Here is a 19030-nt window from a genome sequence, read left to right as displayed (position 1 = left end):
CGTCATCCTCAGTTGAAAGGACTCTGAACGGTTATTGCAGGCTAAACAGTTACGGTACCTAAACCGGTGTTTTCTCCTCTACTAGCATTCGTTACAACACATCCAGCTGATGTGACTTCGCCAAAAAAAAGAAAACAGAGGTTTCACAATAAAAGTCTCTGTACAGATATACCTGAAAGACGTGCCTGAAAGGCAGAACAGAGCAAACGGGCAGAAGAAAAATTTGTGCAGGAATTTAGTCGTCTTTCTCCAATTAGATGCCCAACCTTGAACAAGACATTACAACATTTGACTAAAACCAGTTTGTCAAACTGTCAGAACAAAGTCAAACTCAAAGTTGGATAACAAAAACCACTAAATGCAAATCTTGTTTAAAAGAAATGAAAAACAACATTTGACTGAGAGAATTTTGTTATTCCATGAATCCACAATCTGTACCTGCTTCATCATGAGGACAAAGGGGGTTACTGTAACCTACCCAGGCTAGTCTAAGCAGAGCACACTTTGGACAGGTCAGTATTCCATTGCAGGACCACATTCAAATGTCTAAATCCCTTAATATATGTCTTTACATCTCCAAATATAAAAAAGAAACTATTCCTCTAAGTTTTATTTTAGTTCCTCTGTGTTTATTTTCTATCCTGCAATTACAGGAGGGGGAGGTTCCCTCACGTTGGCAGGTCGGTTTCCACACCTGCAGCCCTGCCCTTAAATTCTTCTGGGTGTACATAAAAGTAAGGATGGAGATAAAAGGAGGCAGACAGGGAGGAGGAAAGCCAAGTGAGGACAGCGGCATCTTTCACTGAGACCCCCTGCAGGATCGTCAGAGACCCCCCAGAACTGAAGACTTCATCTTCTTCAAAACTGCATCTGGTAAGACAAGTTTCACACCTGCTGGAGCTTCAACATTTTAGGGGTTTCTTCATGGGTTTGGAAGTCGTCAGTGGTTATTTCCAAAGCTGATGAACCGTTTAACACCAGAGCTTTAGCTCCAGTGCTGACAGTCTTTGAATTATCGTAACTCTTCAATCATTGACATGAATAATGTGATTCTAGTGGATCCTGAAGCATTTTTCAGTACTGAAGTGTTTCAGCAACCAGTGTAAGCCAACAGATTCTGTCACAGAGAAATGTGGCTCCTGTTCCTGATGTTTGTTTTCATGGGCGGCACCCACACAGGGTGATAGGCGGAGCCTCAGAGATCCAGTCGTCTTACTTCTGTGTAGGAAAATAAACTGCAAAAAATAAATCATGTTTTAAAAAAAAATATGTTCTTTAGTGTGCCAAAGGTAATATATTATCATATATATGGACATAGGCTGAAGAAAAATCATGACATAGACTCTTTGAAACCAACCATCATCCTGTCTTATGTCACTCTGAGATCATGGAACGCTGTACTGATGTGATCAAGTAACTCATTTCCTGCTTTTAGTCTGTTCCTCTTCAAAGAATTCAATTTTCCACAATCTTTCCATCTTTTGTGTTTTCTAGACCTTTGTGACCTGATTGGTCCTTCCTCCAAAATGCTCCTCCCCCTGCTGTTCCTGTTTGCTGCCGCTGGACTGACGGGTAAGTCACCAAAAATGAAAGCTGTTTAAACTTAGAAATGTCTATGAATCTTATCTGTGCATCGACCATTAAGAGTTTTTACCCTTTTTTTAATGTCCTGTTAATTTATGTTCAGATTGTTGCAGTAACACAGATTTTTTTATTTTGTGATGAATGCTGAGTCCTCTTGTGTGTTTCCATCTTTTTAGATGCATCCATTCAGTTCCCAATAACTGAAAACACTCAGGTTGACACCAGCTTATGTCCCATCACATATTTTGGACAGGAGTACACCACAATCTACGTAAGAAATAGAAACTTTGAGATTCAAGGATGTCTTTTTGTTGGGCAAAGGTTATTAGAAAAATGAAAGAAATATTTGTCTAAAAAACTACATCTCAAACTGATTACAGATAAACTTCACCGGGGAACACATGTTTGTTTGTTTCAACGGCTATTACCACCCTGAGAGCAACGGCGACTGTATTAAGGCCCCGAATACTGAGAGCAAAACATACTTTGAGTTAAACACAGAGGATTATTCCTTTCTTAATAGTGTGACATTTGACGTGAAGGACTCAATAAACACCATCACAAACGATGCAACGTGCTATTTGCGTTTCGATCATCCCGTAAGTATGCTTGTTTAATCTTGAAGTTTCTTAATTCAAACTAAACAAACATCAGATCAAACTATTTTCTAGACTATGAGATCAACCCTTTATAATGTTTCTTCATCATCACAGACTACCTTTGGTCTGATTGCCATGGGGTCACAGTCAGTTTTATGGTGGTATAACCCTCCACAAATAGTGAGTATAAGAAAATGTTTTTTAGCATGTTTTTTTTAACATGTACAATTACATTTATATGTTAAATTTCATTTTAAATTTTTGGGATTGCATTAATGCAGAAAGAATTGCATGTTTTTCTGTAAACTTCTTTTTTCATTTGATTTATTTCTGTGTTTCTTAAACTCATTTATGTTTTTCTTTTCTAGATTGCTAGTGTTCTGGTCAATGGAGATGTGGTAGAAAATGTGCCGGGCTCTGAAAATTGGGTTTACTCAGACACCAGTGGCTGCAGAATCTCAGGTTAGTAAATGACTCTTTAGTTCTGGTTCTATTTGATGATACAGCCCAGCCAGTGTGTCTGAACTGGTGGATTTGTCTCCTTCATTTCTCAGGCTTTGGGGTGAAACCTGGAACTACACGCCAAAGTCTTGACAACTGTACTTCTCTGATATGCAGCAACACCCGTGTTAGCTCTACAAAAAGGTGTGACTCACTAAGCAATGTGACGGCAACAAACCGTAATTACATTCTAGACTTTAATAAATATATCTCACATCGTCTACTGACTAATTTTGCTGGTGTGCATCTGTTCATTTGTATAAATGGGTATTAGATCTCATTAAAAGTCATCAACAAATAAACATGAGACCAAATAAATGTTTGTCTTTGAGGAGCTTCAGAAAACAACACAGCGCCCTCTAGTAGCTGCAGGCCTCAGCTGTGGTTTACAATTATGTTTTTTTTCCTCATAACCTCCATCAGCTGCTTGGTGAAAGGACTCTGCACAGTGACCGGTCCCACCGTCTTTGACTTCAGGGGACAAATGAACTCAGTGTCAGACCGGTGTGAGTACACTCTGCTGCAGGATCAGTCTGCTGGATTCTCTCTGAAGGCCAACTTTCTGGAACGGCGTCGCAGAGATGTGAGCTTTGTGGACAGTGTCACTCTGGACTTCAGTCAGGGTGCTGACATTCAGCTGCTACAAGGACACAGAGTCCTGGTAAGCTGCCTAAAACCTCATGAGTTGATCTCCTCCACACCTCCTCTGCTCTGAAGATGATTGAGGAGTTTTACTGACTGTTTCCTCCTTCAATCTGTCTGCTGTCCAACAGGTGGGAGGCTCACCTGTGACCCTCAGTGGTTTAGTCCAGACGTTTAATGGTGTTGGTCTCTCCAAGGACCAGACTGGAGTCACTGCCAATATTTCACTGAATGGTTCACCTGTGTCTGTGTTCTTTGATGGAACCACAGCTCAGATCTACATTGATGTACCTGTCAATGTTAAGGGTCTGTGTGCAGACTCTAGCAGTTCCTCATCTTCAAGGCTGTCCAGTGACTCCAGGTAACATCTGATCCCAAAGTCAGAGTCTCACTGATTGCTGCTCTGCTGCTGTTTGATAAAAGATTAGAACAGTCCTGACTGTGTGTTGTTTGTCACCTGCAGCTGTCAGCAACAATATGTAGACCCTGCTGATGACACCATCAACAGCACTGCTGTGATTGAACAGTAAGCAGATTCCTCCATTCATCTTCAATGACATCAATGATAAAGAACAAGTATAAATGATCATCTGTTTAATGTCTTCTCTGTTCTTCTCTTTCCTGCATTGAACAGGTGTAACATCCTGAAATCTTCACCATTCTCCTCCTGTAATGCTGTTGTTGATCCAGAGTCATACATAATTGCCTGCAGAAATACTTTGAACAAGTATCCTGCAGTGGACGGTCTCAGGTGTCAGTTCCTTAAGGCCTACGCCAAAGCCTGCCAGAAGAGACAAGCTACCGTGCAGAACTGGTGGACAGCAGCTAAGTGCTGTAAGAACGTTACAGAAATGATCTTTGTTTGTCAAAGCCCCTACATTCTCAGAGTAACACTTGTTCTTCTCTGCAGACCACCCTGAGCCCATCTGTCAGGACAAATGCAGTGACCATGAGTTCTGTGGAGATATCCACGGAAACACTGACTGCCGCTGTAGAGCCATTTATGCCTCAAATTACACTGAACAGAACAGACTGGGTATGTCAGCTGTCAGACCTGATTATCAGAACTTAGAAAGGACTACATTTCATAGTTTGACTCATTGTTCACATGTTCAGGAGGTCCAACTGTCTGCAAGGACAACACTGCCTCCCTCACTCTGGTGGGTTGTCTCCTGAAGGAAAACGGCATCGACTACAATCACCTACACCTCAATGACAAGACCTGCACAGGTGTGATGGACCCCGAGAGTCACATGCTGAAGTTCAGCTTTAGCAGTGACAGTTGTGGAACAGAGGTCACGGTGGGTTTCCTCCTCCAATTCTTTATTTTCCTGAAAAACATCTTTCTGCTAAGCTTCTCCTGCTGCTCTCTAGTTTAAGCCTTCATGGAAACAGCCAGCCAGCCATATGCAGACAGCAGCACAGAGGGTGGAAGGGTGGAACAATCCACCAGCTGCAACATGAGGGCGTCTCCAGACAGTGCTCGGGGGGATGAGTCGTAAGAAGGCCGAGATCGGGGGGGGGGGTCAGTGTCAGCTTTTCACTGTTGCAGTTTTTGCACTCTATGGAAGTGAATATGTTTTGGTAGAGCCAAGGAAGGCAGCCCTCAGCTCTTGGGGGGACTCTGATTAGATTAAATTCTTCTGGGTGCCAGCAGGTCGTTTGTTCTGTTGGCTGTTTCCTTGACCCGTCTTGGAGAATTCAAGGCACACTGAGCTGAAAAGTGGGCAATTTAGACCAGTCTCCGATCGTTTCGGGCAGAAAAACACTTCAAGTTACCATCCATTTTCTGCAAAAGTTCAAGGATCGTGAGCACTCTGCTTAAGGGGGAAAAACAAACACAGAGCTTTTGATCCACTTGTGAAAACTTTGTCGATCAAATTTAGCGACCAGCTGATCAGATTCATTTTCAGTTACCCAAGAGGCAGAAGTTGCAGAGGGCTGAACAATGCAGCTCTGAGGCAGACAGGACAAAAAGCCTTGGAAGGGCTGACACAGGAGGAGCGAGAGGAAAAGTGTTTGTCCTTGATGGGAGTCAGCAAGGAATGGGCTGATTGTGGGTGAAAAATTGTGAAAACATGTATGGAGCATGCAGCTGGACTACACAAAATATCAAGGTCATAGACTGCTTGGTAAGAACTTAGGGTGAAATTGTTGATGTGCATTTGTTCCTATGGGAATGCTGAGGGCAACTGGTTGTGGTGAACACTTATACAACACATAAGGGTAAGTAACGGGAAAATAGGTGAAATGTACGTGTGTCGGAAAGACGATTCAATGTCCAACCCAAATCCTACGAACAGCACAAAGAGCCCATTAGACCTCCTCAAGTGATAAGTGTGCCTCTTTTACATGCACACCCTGTACAAAAGTATTCGTCCTCGGTCAATAAGGAGCCAGTACTCATACCCTACTAACAACTAAAAAGTAGCGTAAGTGCACCAGACAACAATGTCACCAGTATGTCATACATGAGTGCAACTTACATTGTCCTCACAAATACTGCTAATAATAATAACTACACACATTCACACAGAACAATGGTACATTCTATTTTCATGGTGTCCCTTAAGGAGCCTCAAGGGAACAGCAAGACACACTTGTGCCCTTTTAAGATGCAGCTCGTTCTCTCTATGACCCTCCATGGACCCAGACATCTCCAAGACCCACATTATCTATACAGCTCAACCTCCCACAGGGGTGCAAGTTGCAAAGGCTTTAGGAACTTCTGTTAATTTTCATTCATTTCCGTTTCAATTGACAAAATACATTTTGATTTACTTCTGAACATTTGATTCCTCAGACCAACAACAGCCAGGTCATCTTCACAAATGCAGTTGTGACCCGGAACAGCTCCTCGGACCTCATCACTCGTCAGGATAAAGTCTTCATTGAGTTCTCCTGCAGCCATCCTACACCTGAACTGCAGAATGTGGCCTTCAAGATTATAGATAAGTGAGTACTAAATTAGAAGAAGGATGTGAAACTTATGAGCTGGATTATGAGTTAAGGAATCTTCTTCGTTCTTTTCAGCTCTGTGGAAGTTGTCCTTGAGTCTGGAGAGTGGCACTACAACTTGACCATGAAGGCTTACTCTGATGCTGCCCAAACCCAACTTTTGGGTCCAAACAGTGATGTCAGGCTGAACCAGAAGATCTGGATTGTGCTGGAGACCAACGGTCTGGATGCAGAGGTGGTTTCTGTGGTGACCGACTCCTGCTGGGCAACCAGTGGGAACTCACCCAGCAGCTCTCCCAGATATGACCTGATCACAGACGGGTGAGACGATCAGAACCTCCTGCTTCAAGGCAACCATCTAAAAGTTCTGACAATAGTTTGTTTTTTCTTGTTTGTCACCAGCTGTGCAAATGCAGAGGATGGAACAGTTCAAGTGATGGGAAATGGAGAAGGAACCTCCAACTCCTTCTCCTTCAACATGTTTGAGTTCTCTGGAAAGGAACCTTCAGAAGTCTACCTTCACTGCCAGCTGCAGCTGTGTGTCAAAAAGAACAACAGCTGTGATCCGGTACGTCTCCATGGAAACTTTACTGAATAAACACGTTTAATGAGAACTATGAGGACAGAAAATGTTCTAATGTCTGAACTTTGTCTTCCAGAGTTGCTCTGGTCCAGCTAGAAGACGCAGATCTCTCAGATACAGACGTGGAGCTCCAGCCTTGATCAGCATGGTCTGGACTCCTTAGGTAAGACTAGTGAACTTTACCAGAAGAAGCAGGAAGGTCACATGATAAAAGTTTAGCCCTTCTTCTTGAAGCATCTTTCATTCATTTTTAAATTCTGTTTCCAGGTGGTTTCAACAGAAAAGTTGACCTTTCCTGACTTGATCCTGGTCCTGAACCTGAATGTGTGAAAGATTCTCAGTTCTTGCTTCTATGAATTAAGTTTTTAATCAGAACTTAAACTGTTGATTTTAGGGATGAATTCTGTAGAAAATACAAAACTTTATCCTAGATATTATATTGGTCATCTGATTGGTTTCTTAGTAATGACATGGGAAAGGGAAGTGTGTGAGTTTCCTTTAGCTTCTCTACAAAATCAAAGGATGTACTTTAAGTCAATCTGAGGAACTCCCTGGAGAATTAGCATTGGATGATATATTATTGAGTAAATAGTCTAGAAATGTACAACTTTTGGGGTTTTGGTTATGGATGTTAACTCGTTTATTGAAGAGAAGCTCAAAAAGTATTTCCAAAGAGTTCCTATTACACTGGTGTTTACTGTCTTTCCATTGGGTCGTGTACATGTACCATCTAAACCACCCAATTCTGCTTCATTTGAACTGGTCCTTTTGATTGATTTCCTTATATAAATAAATAATAAATAATGGCATATGTTTCTGTTTTTGTGGTTGTTTACAGTTTTTCAGCAATAATAATAAACCGTGTGGTTAAAGAAAAGTCTGAGTTTTCATCTCTGTGTTCTCACTACCACCACAATTCTTGGTGTTGAGAAGGTCGTCTTTTATGTTAACAATTAGCTGGATCTTTAACTGTATAATAACCCATACTAATTTACATTTCAACTGAAAAAACAGAGAGGAAAAATGCTTAAACATGTGAATCAAAATCTTACAAAAGTTTGTAAGGAACGTTAGAAAGATATGCTTTTATAATAGAGCAGTGATGGAGTGCTGTATCCATTCAATGACGATGGTTCTAAATCAGGGGTGTCTAATTCCAGGCCTCAAGGGCCGGTGTCTTGTATGTTTTCCAATCAATCTGCTGTTGAAGCTCCTTATTAGCTAAACACACCTGTTCCAGGGAATCAGCAGCAGATGAGGCAGGGTTTCTGGAAAACCAGCAGGTTGCCAGCCCTTGAGGCCTGGATTTGGACACCCCTGTTCTAAATGGTCCCTTTATCTTTTGGTGAATGTCACTCTTGCAGCTTTTTCTTTTTTTGATGTCTTTTTTGCTGCTACAGATGAGAGAATTTCCCCATCGTGGTATAAATAACATTTATCTATAAATGGGCGCTTATCTTGGGATAATCTATTCTACTAAAAAAACCCTTTTTAGTCTACATAAGATTGATATAAGTCTGAAAACTAAAGAAATAAGCATTAACAGATAGTCTGGGTGTGATAATAAAAATAAAGCACATAAAATATCGTGTCATGGTTTTACTCCACTTGCCGTTATGGTTTAGCTTTGCAGCCCCACCTGACCTTCTGGAGGAATTACGTGACCTGTTCTGTCGTCATCCTTTCCAACAGATCCAGCTCCTGTCCTGACACAGAACCAAGCTCGGGTCAGCACCACATCCTTTGCTTCTATGCTGTGTTGCTTAGATTTATTGTTCATAGTCTAGGGGCGGAGTTACCTGGCCTAAGGGAGAACATATAAAACAGCACTATATTTATGAGGGAGTTGATTTTCAGAAGTTCAGCTTGAAGAATTGAAATGATAAAGCACTGGGGTGCAGCAGCTGGTAAATGGAAGCAGGAATGTAAAAAGTCCATTTGGGTGAAGATCAGTCAGGACACAGCTGACTACAGCGAGACTGAAAACAAGATGAAGAAACTGCAGAAGCATTTTAGGCATCAGAAAAGGCTTTTGGGGCGTAGCGGACACAGGGAGCTCCAAAGTAAACGAAATGGTTTCCAGAGAATGGCTTAGGCCAGAAAAGTGGTTATTCCAGAATGCAAGGTTAGACTGTAGAGCAATTTAATAATAAGCAAACAGTTTGTGAGCGCGTGCACAGCACCGTGTCCCAGCTGCAGACACAACACCCACAGGCCCTGATCCTCATTTCTAGGGACTTTAACCATGCCTGCACCCCCCTCTCCGCCACCCTGTCCAACTTCACCCAGTATGTGAACTGTCATACAAGGGACAAGAAAACTCTGGACCTTTTCTATGCTAACGTCAAGAATGCATATGCTTCTGCCCCCCTCCCCCCTTTAGGACGCTCTGATCACAACCTGGTCCATCTCTCCTCTGCGTACACTCCAGTGGTGAAACAGCAGAAACCACAGATTAAAACGGTGAAGATCTGGACTGAGGAGGTAACAGAGCGACTAAGGGACTGTTTTAGCACCACAGACTGGGAAGTTCTCTGCAGTCCACACGGGGAGGACATTGACAGTCTTACTGACTGCATCACGGACTATGTGAATTTTTGTGTGGAAAACACAGTGCAAACAAAATCAGTGCAGTGTTTTTCCAACAATAAGCCCTGGGTCACTCCTGTGCTGAAAACCCTCCTAAATGAAAAGAAGAGGGCTTTTCTCTCTGGGGACAAGGAGGAGCTATGCAGAGTACAGAGGGACCTGAAATATAAGATCAGGAAGTGCAAGGACTGCTACAGGAAGAAGTTGGAGCAGCGCCTGGAACAGAACAACATCCGTGATGTGTGGAGGGGTCTAAAACACATCTCAGGACATGCTGAGGCTGGAAATGGTCGCCAGGTCACAGGTGACCAAGCCTGGGCAAATGAACTGAACCTGTTCTTTAACAGATTTGATTCTGCCCAGCCCCCAGTCTCCACCCACACGGCCCCCTCTTCACACCTTTCCAGCTCAGGCGTCTCCTCCCAGCTCCAGCTGTTACCACCTCAGCACCAACCGGTCCACTCTCCCCTTCTTCCAACAGAAGCAAAAGGACCCCCCCAACGGCTCACAGCACCAGACCAGCCACCGCCCACCCATCCTCCAACCCCCCTCTGCCTCACCCTGAATCAGGTTAGGATGGAGTTAAGGAGAACAAAGGCCAGGAAGGCAACAGGCCCTGACAGCATCACCTCCAGGCTCCTCAGGGAGTGTGCAGACCAGCTCTGTGTGGTGATGCTGTTCATATTTAATATGAGCCTCAGACTGGAGAAGGTACCAGTCCTCTGGAGGACTTCCTGCCTGGTTCCGGTTCCAAAGGTACCTCGTCCTACGGAACCGAACCACTTCAGACCTGTCGCCTTGACTTCCCACCTGATGAAGGCTATGGAGAGGATCATCCTCAGCCATCTCCGCACTCAGGTGAGCTCAGCACTGGACCCGCTGCAGTTTGCATATCGACCAGGCATCGGGGTGGATGACGCCATCATCTACCTGCAGCATCGGGCCCTGTCTCACCTGGAGGCCCCTGGGAGCACTGTGAGAGTCATGTTTTTTGATTTCTCCAGTGCTTTCAACACAATTCAGCCATCACTGCTGAGGAGGAAGCTGGAGGTTGCAGGTGTGGACCAACATCTCACTGCTTGGACCATCAACTACCTCACAGACAGGCCACAGTTTGTGAGGCTGCGTGACTGTGTGTCTGATGTGGTGGTCTGCAGCACGGGGGCACCTCAAGGGACTGTGCTCTCCCCATTCCTGTTTACCCCGTACACATCAGACTTCACCTACGACTCCCACCACTGTCATCTGCAGAAGTTCTCAGATGACAGTGCCATTGTGGGCTGTGTATCAGGGGGGGATGAGCAGGAGTACAGGGGGGTCATCTCTGACTTTGTTAGCTGGTGTGAAGTTAACCACCTGCTGCTTAACACCAGCAAGACAAAGGAGCTGATCCTGGACTTCAGGAGGTCCTCACCATCACAGTCACCGGTGAACATCCAGGGTTCAGACATTGAGGTCGTGGACACATTTGAATATCTGGGTGTTCACCTGAACAACAGACTGGACTGGTCCAACAACACGGATGCTCTGTACAGGAGGGGCCAGAGTCGCCTTCACCTGCTGAGGAGACTGAGGTCCTTTGGCGTGTGCAGACAGCTGTTGAGGACCTTTTACGACACTGTGGTGGCCTCAGTGGTCCTTTATGGAGTTGTGTGCTGGGCGGGGGGCAGTACAGGCAGAGACATGAGGAGACTTAACAAACTGGTTAGGAAGGCCGGCTCTGTCCTGGGCTGCACACTTGAGTCCATCGAGGAGGTGGCGGACAGGAGGATGTTAGCTAAGCTGACATCCATCATGGATAACCCCTCCCACCCCCTACACCAAACTGTAGAGGCGCTGACCAGCTCCTTCAGCACAAGACTGTTGCACCCTCAGTGTAAGAAGGAGCGCTACCACAGGTCATTCCTCCCAACAGCCTCTGTCAGTTCACCCCCCCCCCCTCTGGTCTGCTACTGACTCCGCAAGCTGTGACCACTCACTTCAATCAAGCTCTACTCTACTTAAGAAGACCCAGCTCCAGTATTCAACGCCGCTTCGTTGCCCCTTTTGGTGACTAAACCTCGTCCAGTCTAGCTCGTGCTTTGTTCTTTCTTGCCTCGAACCCTACTAATCTTGTTTCCCTGTCACAGGACCCACACACCACGAGTGTCACCGGAGTGGAAGTTCCCACGAGCAGCTCCAGCCTTCCTGAAGCATTCTGAGTTTGCCACGCCGTGTCAAGATCTCCGGCCACGTCACGCTCACATTCATCATTCACCAGAAAATCTCAACGGAGAAATAAATCCTACTTACCAATGCACTTACCTATGTGATTCCTTCCGGGTTCCAGCATCTGGATCTGTCTCATAGCTGAATCATGACACCCGGACTTGGATCGTCTCCTGTCTACAGAGTTGTGCAATAGCACGAAGTGTCTTGATCAATGATGAAGTTCATCGCCCACCCTAGAAATCAAACCCTGATGTCGCAGCCCTGCGCTTAACCAACTGAGCTAGCTGTGAACCGCTATGCACTGAGCTGTAATTATACATTTAGGAATTTAAAAAATTGAATCAGATTTGGAGAATAAAATGAGTGACCTTGTTTTCTCCTGTTTCTTATTGCTACCGTATCTTAACACAGCTTTAAAAAAATGAAATAAGATGAATTCATTTGTGTTGGCAGCTGACTGCAAAGTCTTGCACAAAATGAAAGAAAGAAAGACTGAAACTTGATTTAAATAGCATTTTACAACAAAAGAAGTTCATAAGACGAGTGAAGGAAAATAAGATACCATCAACTCCCAAGTATAAGAAGTATATTTAGCTAATGTTTGTTTGTGTCAACGGCTATTACAACCCTGAGAGCCATGGCGACTGTATTAAGGCCCCGAATACTGAAAACGGAACAATTTTCTTGTTAAATGATTACGATGATCCTTCCTATTGGAAGGATTTTACAAATCCGATAAAGAGCTCAGTAAACACCACCACAAACAATGCAACGTGCTATATGTCATTCTATAGTTCAGTAAGTTTAATGTTTAATCGTCAAGTTTCTTAATTCAAACTAAACAAACATCAGATCAAACTATTTTCTGGACTATGAGATCAACCCTTTATAGTGTTTCTTTATCATCATAGAGAGACTTGGTTCTGTTTCACATGGGGTCTCAGTCAGCTCTGTATTATGAGTCCCCTCAACAGAATGTAAGTTTTAAATGAATGAGTGTTTTTAAAGATAACATGTTAAATTACAGTTTATAAGTTAAATGTATTTTAAAATATTCTGATTGCTTTAATGCAGAAGGAATTGCATTTTTTTTCTTCTAAACTTTTTTCATTTGATATATTTTTGTTTCTTAAACTCATTTATGTTTTTCTTTTCTAGTTTGTTAGTGTTTTGGTCAATGGAGATGTGGTAGAAAATGTGTGGAAACTTCAAAACAGTTTGGCTTTCTCAGACATCAGTGGATGCAGAATCTCAGGTTAGTAAATGACTCTTTTGTTTAGGTTCTATGTCTTATCAAACATTGATTCAATTCAATTCAATTCAATTTTATTTGTATAACCCAAATTCACAACAGTCATCTCAGAGGGCTTTTGTAAAGGTAATTGAAAAAGTTAAACAAAAAATCAAAAGGATCATAAACACATAGAGTTCAATAGGAAAATACTAAACAAACTAACTAAGCTATACTGGCATCACTGCCCTCAGACCCCCCTTTGCGGTAAGGAAAAACTCCCCAAAAAAACGGATTCCGGAAAAAACAAAGAAACCTCAGGGGTGCCCACATGAAGGAGGGATCCTCCCCCAGGACGGACAGGCGATCACCAGAACTCAGAAGAATTAACTTATCTAAATCTAGAACTACATATTTAAAGTCCAGCAGACGAGCTTCATCCAGCCGCAGTTGGGGGGACGGCCGGGGGCGTGGAGTCAAGCCGTAGACAGGAACCACAGCCAGGTGTAGGAGCAGCAGCAGAGACGAGGTACACGGTCAGGTACAGGAGCACGGAGGAGGGGAGAGGGAAGGAGGGACAATACATGAATCACTGCACCAAACAGAAGCATGGAGAACTAAATGATGAATAATGATCAAGAATAGAGAAGAGAAGGAAGGGAGAAGTAGATGAGAAAAGAGGACAAAACCCCAGTACACCATAGTTACCCCAGCTTCAACTTCTAGCAGCCTAAAAACAAATAATTATTGTTATAAAGTTTAATTTGAAGATTTTAACATTAAGTTAAATAATCTCTGAATACTAACTAGTGTGACAATGAGCCTGTCCAAAGAGGAATGTTTTCAGAAACTGTATGAAATAGATATGTAAAAATAGACATAAATAGAAATTCTAAATAGAAATGTAGAAACTGAGTCGGCCTGTCCTACATGAGCTGGGAGATTATTCCATAAAACAGGGGCTTGGTGGCTAGACGCTCTACCTCCAACCGTACTTTTACTGATTATAGGAACCACAAGCAGTCCTGCATTTTGCGAGCGAAGTGTTCTGTTTGGGTGGTAAGGGACTATGAGGTCCTTAATGTAGGACGGGGCCATACCATGTAAGGCCTTATAGGTTAACAGGAGGATGATACATTGATGATACAGCCCAGTCAGTGTGTCTGAACTGGTGGATTTGTCTCCTTCATTTCTCAGGCTTTGGGGTGAAACCTGGAACTACCCGCCAAAGTCTTGACAACTGTACTTCTCTGATATGCAGCAACACCAGTGTTAGCTCTACAAGCAGGTGTGACTCACTAAGCAATGTGACGGCAACAAACCGTAATTACATTCTAGACTTTAATAAATATATCTCACATCGTCTACTGACCAATTTTGATGGTGTGCACCTGTTCATTTGAATAAATGGGTATTAGATCATAACCTCCTCATAACCTCCATCAGCTGCTTGGTGAAAGGACTCTGCACAGTGACCGGTCCCACCGTCATTGACTTCAGAGGACAAATGAACTCAGTGTCAGACCGGTGTGAGTACACTCTGCTGCAGGATCAGTCTGCTGGATTCTCTCTGAAGGCCAACTTTCTGGAACGGCGTCGCAGAGATGTGAGCTTTGTGGACAGTGTCACTCTGGACTTCAGTCAGGGTGCTGACATTCAGCTGCTACAAGGACACAGAGTCCTGGTAAGCTGACTAAAACCTCATGAGTTGATCTCCTCCACACCTCCTCTGCTCTGAAGATGATTGAGGAGTTTTACTGACTGTTTCCTCCTTCAATCTGTCTGCTGTCCAACAGGTGGGAGGCTCACCTGTGACCCTCAGTGGTTCAGTCCAGACGTTTAATGGTGTTGGTCTCTCCAAGGACCAGACTGGAGTCACTGCCAATATTTCACTCAATGGTTCACCTGTGTCTGTGTTCTTTGATGGAACCACAGCTCAGACCTACATTGATGTACCTGTCAGTCACACTTTTACGGGCCTGTGTGCAGACTCTAGCAGTTCCTCATCTTCAAGGCTGTCCAGTGACTCCAGGTAACATCTGATCCCAAAGTCAGAGTCTCACTGATTGCTGCTCTGCTGCTGTTTGATGAAAGATTAGAACAAGTTGTAAAGTTTTAGTGGTTTGGTTTTGTTCTTGGTAATGTTTTTGGTTTTCTTTTGGTCAGTCACTCCAGTTTCAGCTTCATGATTCATAGCTGTCTTCAGTTCAGTTAATTATCCTCAGTCTATCTGTCTTGGTTTCTCTTCATCCTTGTCAGGTCATCTGCTCTGCTGTATCACCTTTTTGTTTCTCACTGTAGTTGTCATGTTTCGGTTTTGTTATTAAACATTTTATTTTCTGTCATCAAGACTGGTCTCCTGCATTTTGGCTCCTCCACTGCAAGTTCCTGACATAAGTCTGAGCAGAACAACAGTCCTGACTGTGTGTTGTTTGTCACCTGCAGCTGTCAGGAACAGTATAAGGACCCTGCTGATGACACCATTAACCCCACTACTGTGATTGAACAGTAAGCAGATTCCTCCATTCATCTTCAGTGACATCAATGATAAAGAACAAGTATAAATGATCATCTGTTTAACGTTTTCTCTGTTCTTCTCTTTCCTGCATTGAACAGGTGTAACATCCTGAAATCTGCACCATTCTCCTCCTGTAATGCTGTTGTTGATCCAGAGTCATACATAATTGCCTGCAGAAATACTTTGAACAAGTATCCTGCAGTGGACGGTCTCAGGTGTCAGTTCCTTAAGGCCTACGCCAAAGCCTGCCAGAAGAGTCAATCTACCGTGCAGAACTGGTGGACAGCAGCTAAGTGCCGTAAGAACGTTACAGAAATGATCTTTGTTTGTCAAAGCCCCTACATTCTCAGAGTAACACACTTGTTCTTCTCTGCAGACCACCCTGAGCCCATCTGTCAGGACAAATGCAGTGACCATGAGTTCTGTGGAGATATCCACGGAAACACTGACTGTCGCTGTAGAGCCATTTATGCCTCAGAGTACACTGAACAGAACAGACTGGGTATGTCAGCTGTCAGACCTGATTATCAGAACTTCAAAAGGACTACATTTCATAGTTTGACTCATTGTTCACATGTTCAGGAGGTCCAACTGTCTGCAAGGACAACACTGCCTCACTCACTCTGGTGGGTTGTCTCCTGAAGGAAAACGGCATCGACTACAATCACCTACACCTCAATGACAAGACCTGCACAGGTGTGATGGACCCCGAGAGTCACATGCTGAAGTTCAACTTTAGCAGTGACAGTTGTGGAACAGAGGTCACGGTGGGTTTCAACCTCCAGTTTCTTATTCTCCTGAAAAACATCTCTTCTTTCTCTCTGCTGAGCTTCTCCTGCTGCTCTCTAGTTTAAGCCTTAATGGAAATAACTGGATAAATAGAGAGATAGAGAGAGAGAGATATTGGTGACCAGTCTCCCCTCGGTTTGGGCAGAAAAACGCTCCAAGTTGGCATTTATTTTCCACAAAGGTTCAAGGATCATGAGCACTCTGCTTATGGGGGCAAGACAAACACAGAGCTTTTGATCCACTTGTGAAAGTTTCTATGGTTTCATGGAGCTCACAGCTGGCCCACACAAAATTTCAAGGTCATAGACTGTTTGGTAAGACCTTAGGGAGAAACTGTTGATGTGCATTTGTTCCTATGAGAATGATGTGGGCAACTGGTTGTGGTGAACACTTATACAACACATAAGGGTAAGTAACGGTGAAATAGGTGAAATGTACGTGTGTCAGAAAGACGATTCAATGTTCAAACCAAATCCTACGAACAGCACAAAGAGCTCATTAGACCTCTTCAAGTGATAAGTGTGCCTCCCTTACAAACAACCTGACTGCTAGAAATGAGGAAATTAGACAATCAGAGGTTAGTTTGTGGGCCATACCAGCACTTGCATATCACATGCACACCCTGTACATGAGCATTCCCTGTCAGTAGGGAGCCAGTACTCATAACTTACTGACAACTAAAGTGTAGCGTAAGGGCAACAGACAACATCACCTGTATGTCATACATGACTGCAGCTTGCATTATCCTTACAAATACTTAACTATACACGTTCACACACAACAATGGTACATTCTATTTTCATGGTGTCCCTTAAAGTGGCAACATGAGCCTCAAGGGAACAGCAAAACACACTTGTGCCCTTTTAAGATGCAGCTCCTCCTCTCTATGACCCTCCATGGACCCAGACGTCTCCAAGACCCACATTATCTATACAGGTCCACCTCCCACAGGGGTGCAAGTTGCAAAGGCTTTAGGAACTTCTGTTAAATTTCATTCATTTCATTTTCAGTTGAAAATAAAACATTTTGATTTACTTCTGAACATTTGATTCCTCAGACCAACAACAGCCAGGTCATCTTCACAAATGCAGTTGTGACCCGGAACAGCTCCTCAGACCTCATCACTCGTCAGGATAAAGTCTTCATTGAGTTCTCCTGCAGCCATCCTGCACCTGAACTGCAGAATGTGGCCTTCAAGATTATAGATAAGTGAGTACTAAATTAGAATAAGGATGTGAAACTTATGAGCTGGATTATGAGTTAAAGAATCTTATTTGTTTCTTCAGCTCTGTGGAAGTTGTCCTCCAATCTGGAGAGTGGCACTACAACTTGACCATGAAGGCTTACTCTGATGCTGCCCAAACCCAACTTTTGGGTCCAAACAGTGATGTCAGGCTGAACCAGAAGATCTGGATTGTGCTGGAAACCAACGGTCTGGATGCAGAGGTGGTTTCTGTGGTGACCGACTCCTGCTGGGCAACCAGTGGGAACTCACCCAGCAGCTCTCCCAGATATGACCTGATCACAGACGGGTGAGATGATCAGAACCTCCTGCTTCAAGGCAACCATCTAAAAGTTCTGATAATAGTTTGTTTTTTTCTTGTTTGTCACCAGCTGTGCAAATGCAGAGGATGGAACAGTTCAGGTGATGGGAAATGGACAAGGAACCTCCAACTCCTTCTCCTTCAACATGTTTGAGTTCTCTGGAAAGGAACCTTCAGAAGTCTACCTTCACTGCCAGCTGCAGCTGGTGGTCAAAAAGAACAACAGCTTCCCCCTCCCGGGCTGCCTGGGTCCCGATGCCGGGGGGGCTCCTGGCCTGGGGGTCTCCCCCCCTCTCTCCTGGTCTGGCTGGGTAGGATCTGGTTCCCCTTATAAGCACACGGTTCACTATGCATGTATCTCCACCCCCACGTGCACACTGCCACACTGCTTCCTGTCTGCTTCATCCCCCCTCCTAACACACAGTGTATTGATGGACAGTTTTTTTTTCGCTCATCTTCGTGTCAGATTTTCACCTTTGATGTAATATTTTCTCACCTCTCTTCCTTTTACTCTCCCCCCCCTCACATTCTTCCCCTCTCCCTCCCACAATAGAATAGAATAGAATAGAATAGAATAGAATAGAATAGAATAGAATAGAATAGAATAGAATAGAATAGAATAGAATAGAATGGCTTTATTGTCATTGTGCATAGTACAATGAGATTTAAGCGTCACCATCAGTGCAAGAACAGTAAGGAAGGGATAAGTAGTAAAGAAAACATCGTATTATAATAAAATCAAACAAGCAAACAAACAGTATATACAAGTGTGCAATATAAGCTGTAAACTGTGCTGAAGAGTCCCGAGATAATTGTGCAAAAATTGCGTATGAAAAAACTGTGCGTAGACATGTCAAAGTGCAGAGGTGGCAATGAGGTAGATAGTTGACACTGTGGACAGACTGTGGACAGAGTAAACAGGAATGTTTTTTTTTTTTTTTGTTTTGTTTTTTTTAGTCTGTTCGTTTTGCTTCTGATGCCTCTGTAGCGCCTCCTGGAGGGCATCAGGTTGATCAGGTCTGAGCCGGGGTGTGAACTGTCCTTAATGATGTTTTGAGCCCTAGTGAGACAGCGCGCATAGTAGATGTCCGTCAGGGTGGGGAGAGGGCACCCAATGATTTTCTGAGCCGTCTCTACGACTCTCTGCAGTCTCTTTTTATCCGCGGCTGTGCAGCTGCCGAACCAAACAGTTGTGCAGTATGTGAGCAGGCTCTGGATGGATGACTGGTAGAAGGTCAGCAGCAGGTTGGTGCTGATGTTGTTCTTCCTGAGGACCCTCAG

General features: G+C 43.8%; 1 protein-coding gene across 5 annotated transcripts in view; it reads left to right on the top strand.

The window, feature by feature from the left end:
* The first annotated feature begins 714 nt into the window (after window positions 1–714).
* LOC105356345 (alpha-tectorin-like) overlaps window positions 715–19030 on the top strand; it is a 75555-nt gene continuing 57239 nt past the window's right edge. For 2 of the 5 annotated variants that reach the window (XM_078935762.1, XM_078935761.1), the window contains exons 1-16: window positions 716–873; window positions 1495–1572; window positions 1761–1855; window positions 1965–2183; window positions 2298–2363; window positions 2552–2645; window positions 2738–2828; window positions 3108–3345; window positions 3458–3687; window positions 3790–3852; window positions 15515–15714; window positions 15793–15918; window positions 15999–16183; window positions 17263–17414; window positions 17492–17737; window positions 17820–18060. In XM_078935762.1, the coding sequence (XP_078791888.1) occupies window positions 1527–1572; window positions 1761–1855; window positions 1965–2183; window positions 2298–2363; window positions 2552–2645; window positions 2738–2828; window positions 3108–3345; window positions 3458–3687; window positions 3790–3852; window positions 15515–15714; window positions 15793–15918; window positions 15999–16183; window positions 17263–17414; window positions 17492–17737; window positions 17820–18060 (2292 nt within the window). In that variant the 5' untranslated portion in view covers window positions 716–873; window positions 1495–1526. Of the gene's footprint in view, window positions 874–1494; window positions 1573–1760; window positions 1856–1964; window positions 2184–2297; window positions 2364–2551; window positions 2646–2737; window positions 2829–3107; window positions 3346–3457; window positions 3688–3789; window positions 3853–3960; window positions 4161–4236; window positions 4363–4442; window positions 4628–6129; window positions 6282–6359; window positions 6606–6686; window positions 6853–6943; window positions 7031–7134; window positions 7745–15343; window positions 15407–15514; window positions 15715–15792; window positions 15919–15998; window positions 16184–17262; window positions 17415–17491; window positions 17738–17819; window positions 18061–19030 lie in introns of those variants that run through there. The other 3 variants (XM_023966175.2, XM_078935764.1, XM_078935763.1) reach the window with 3 other exon arrangements.

This window comes from Oryzias latipes, chromosome 18 (genome assembly GCF_053564925.1).
Source record: "Oryzias latipes strain Hd-rR chromosome 18, Olatipes_Hd-rR_3.1".
NCBI classification, from domain to species: Eukaryota; Metazoa; Chordata; class Actinopteri; order Beloniformes; family Adrianichthyidae; genus Oryzias; species Oryzias latipes.
The sequence above is the reverse complement of the archived record's forward strand: the minus strand, read 5'-3'. Positions and strand labels throughout refer to the sequence as shown.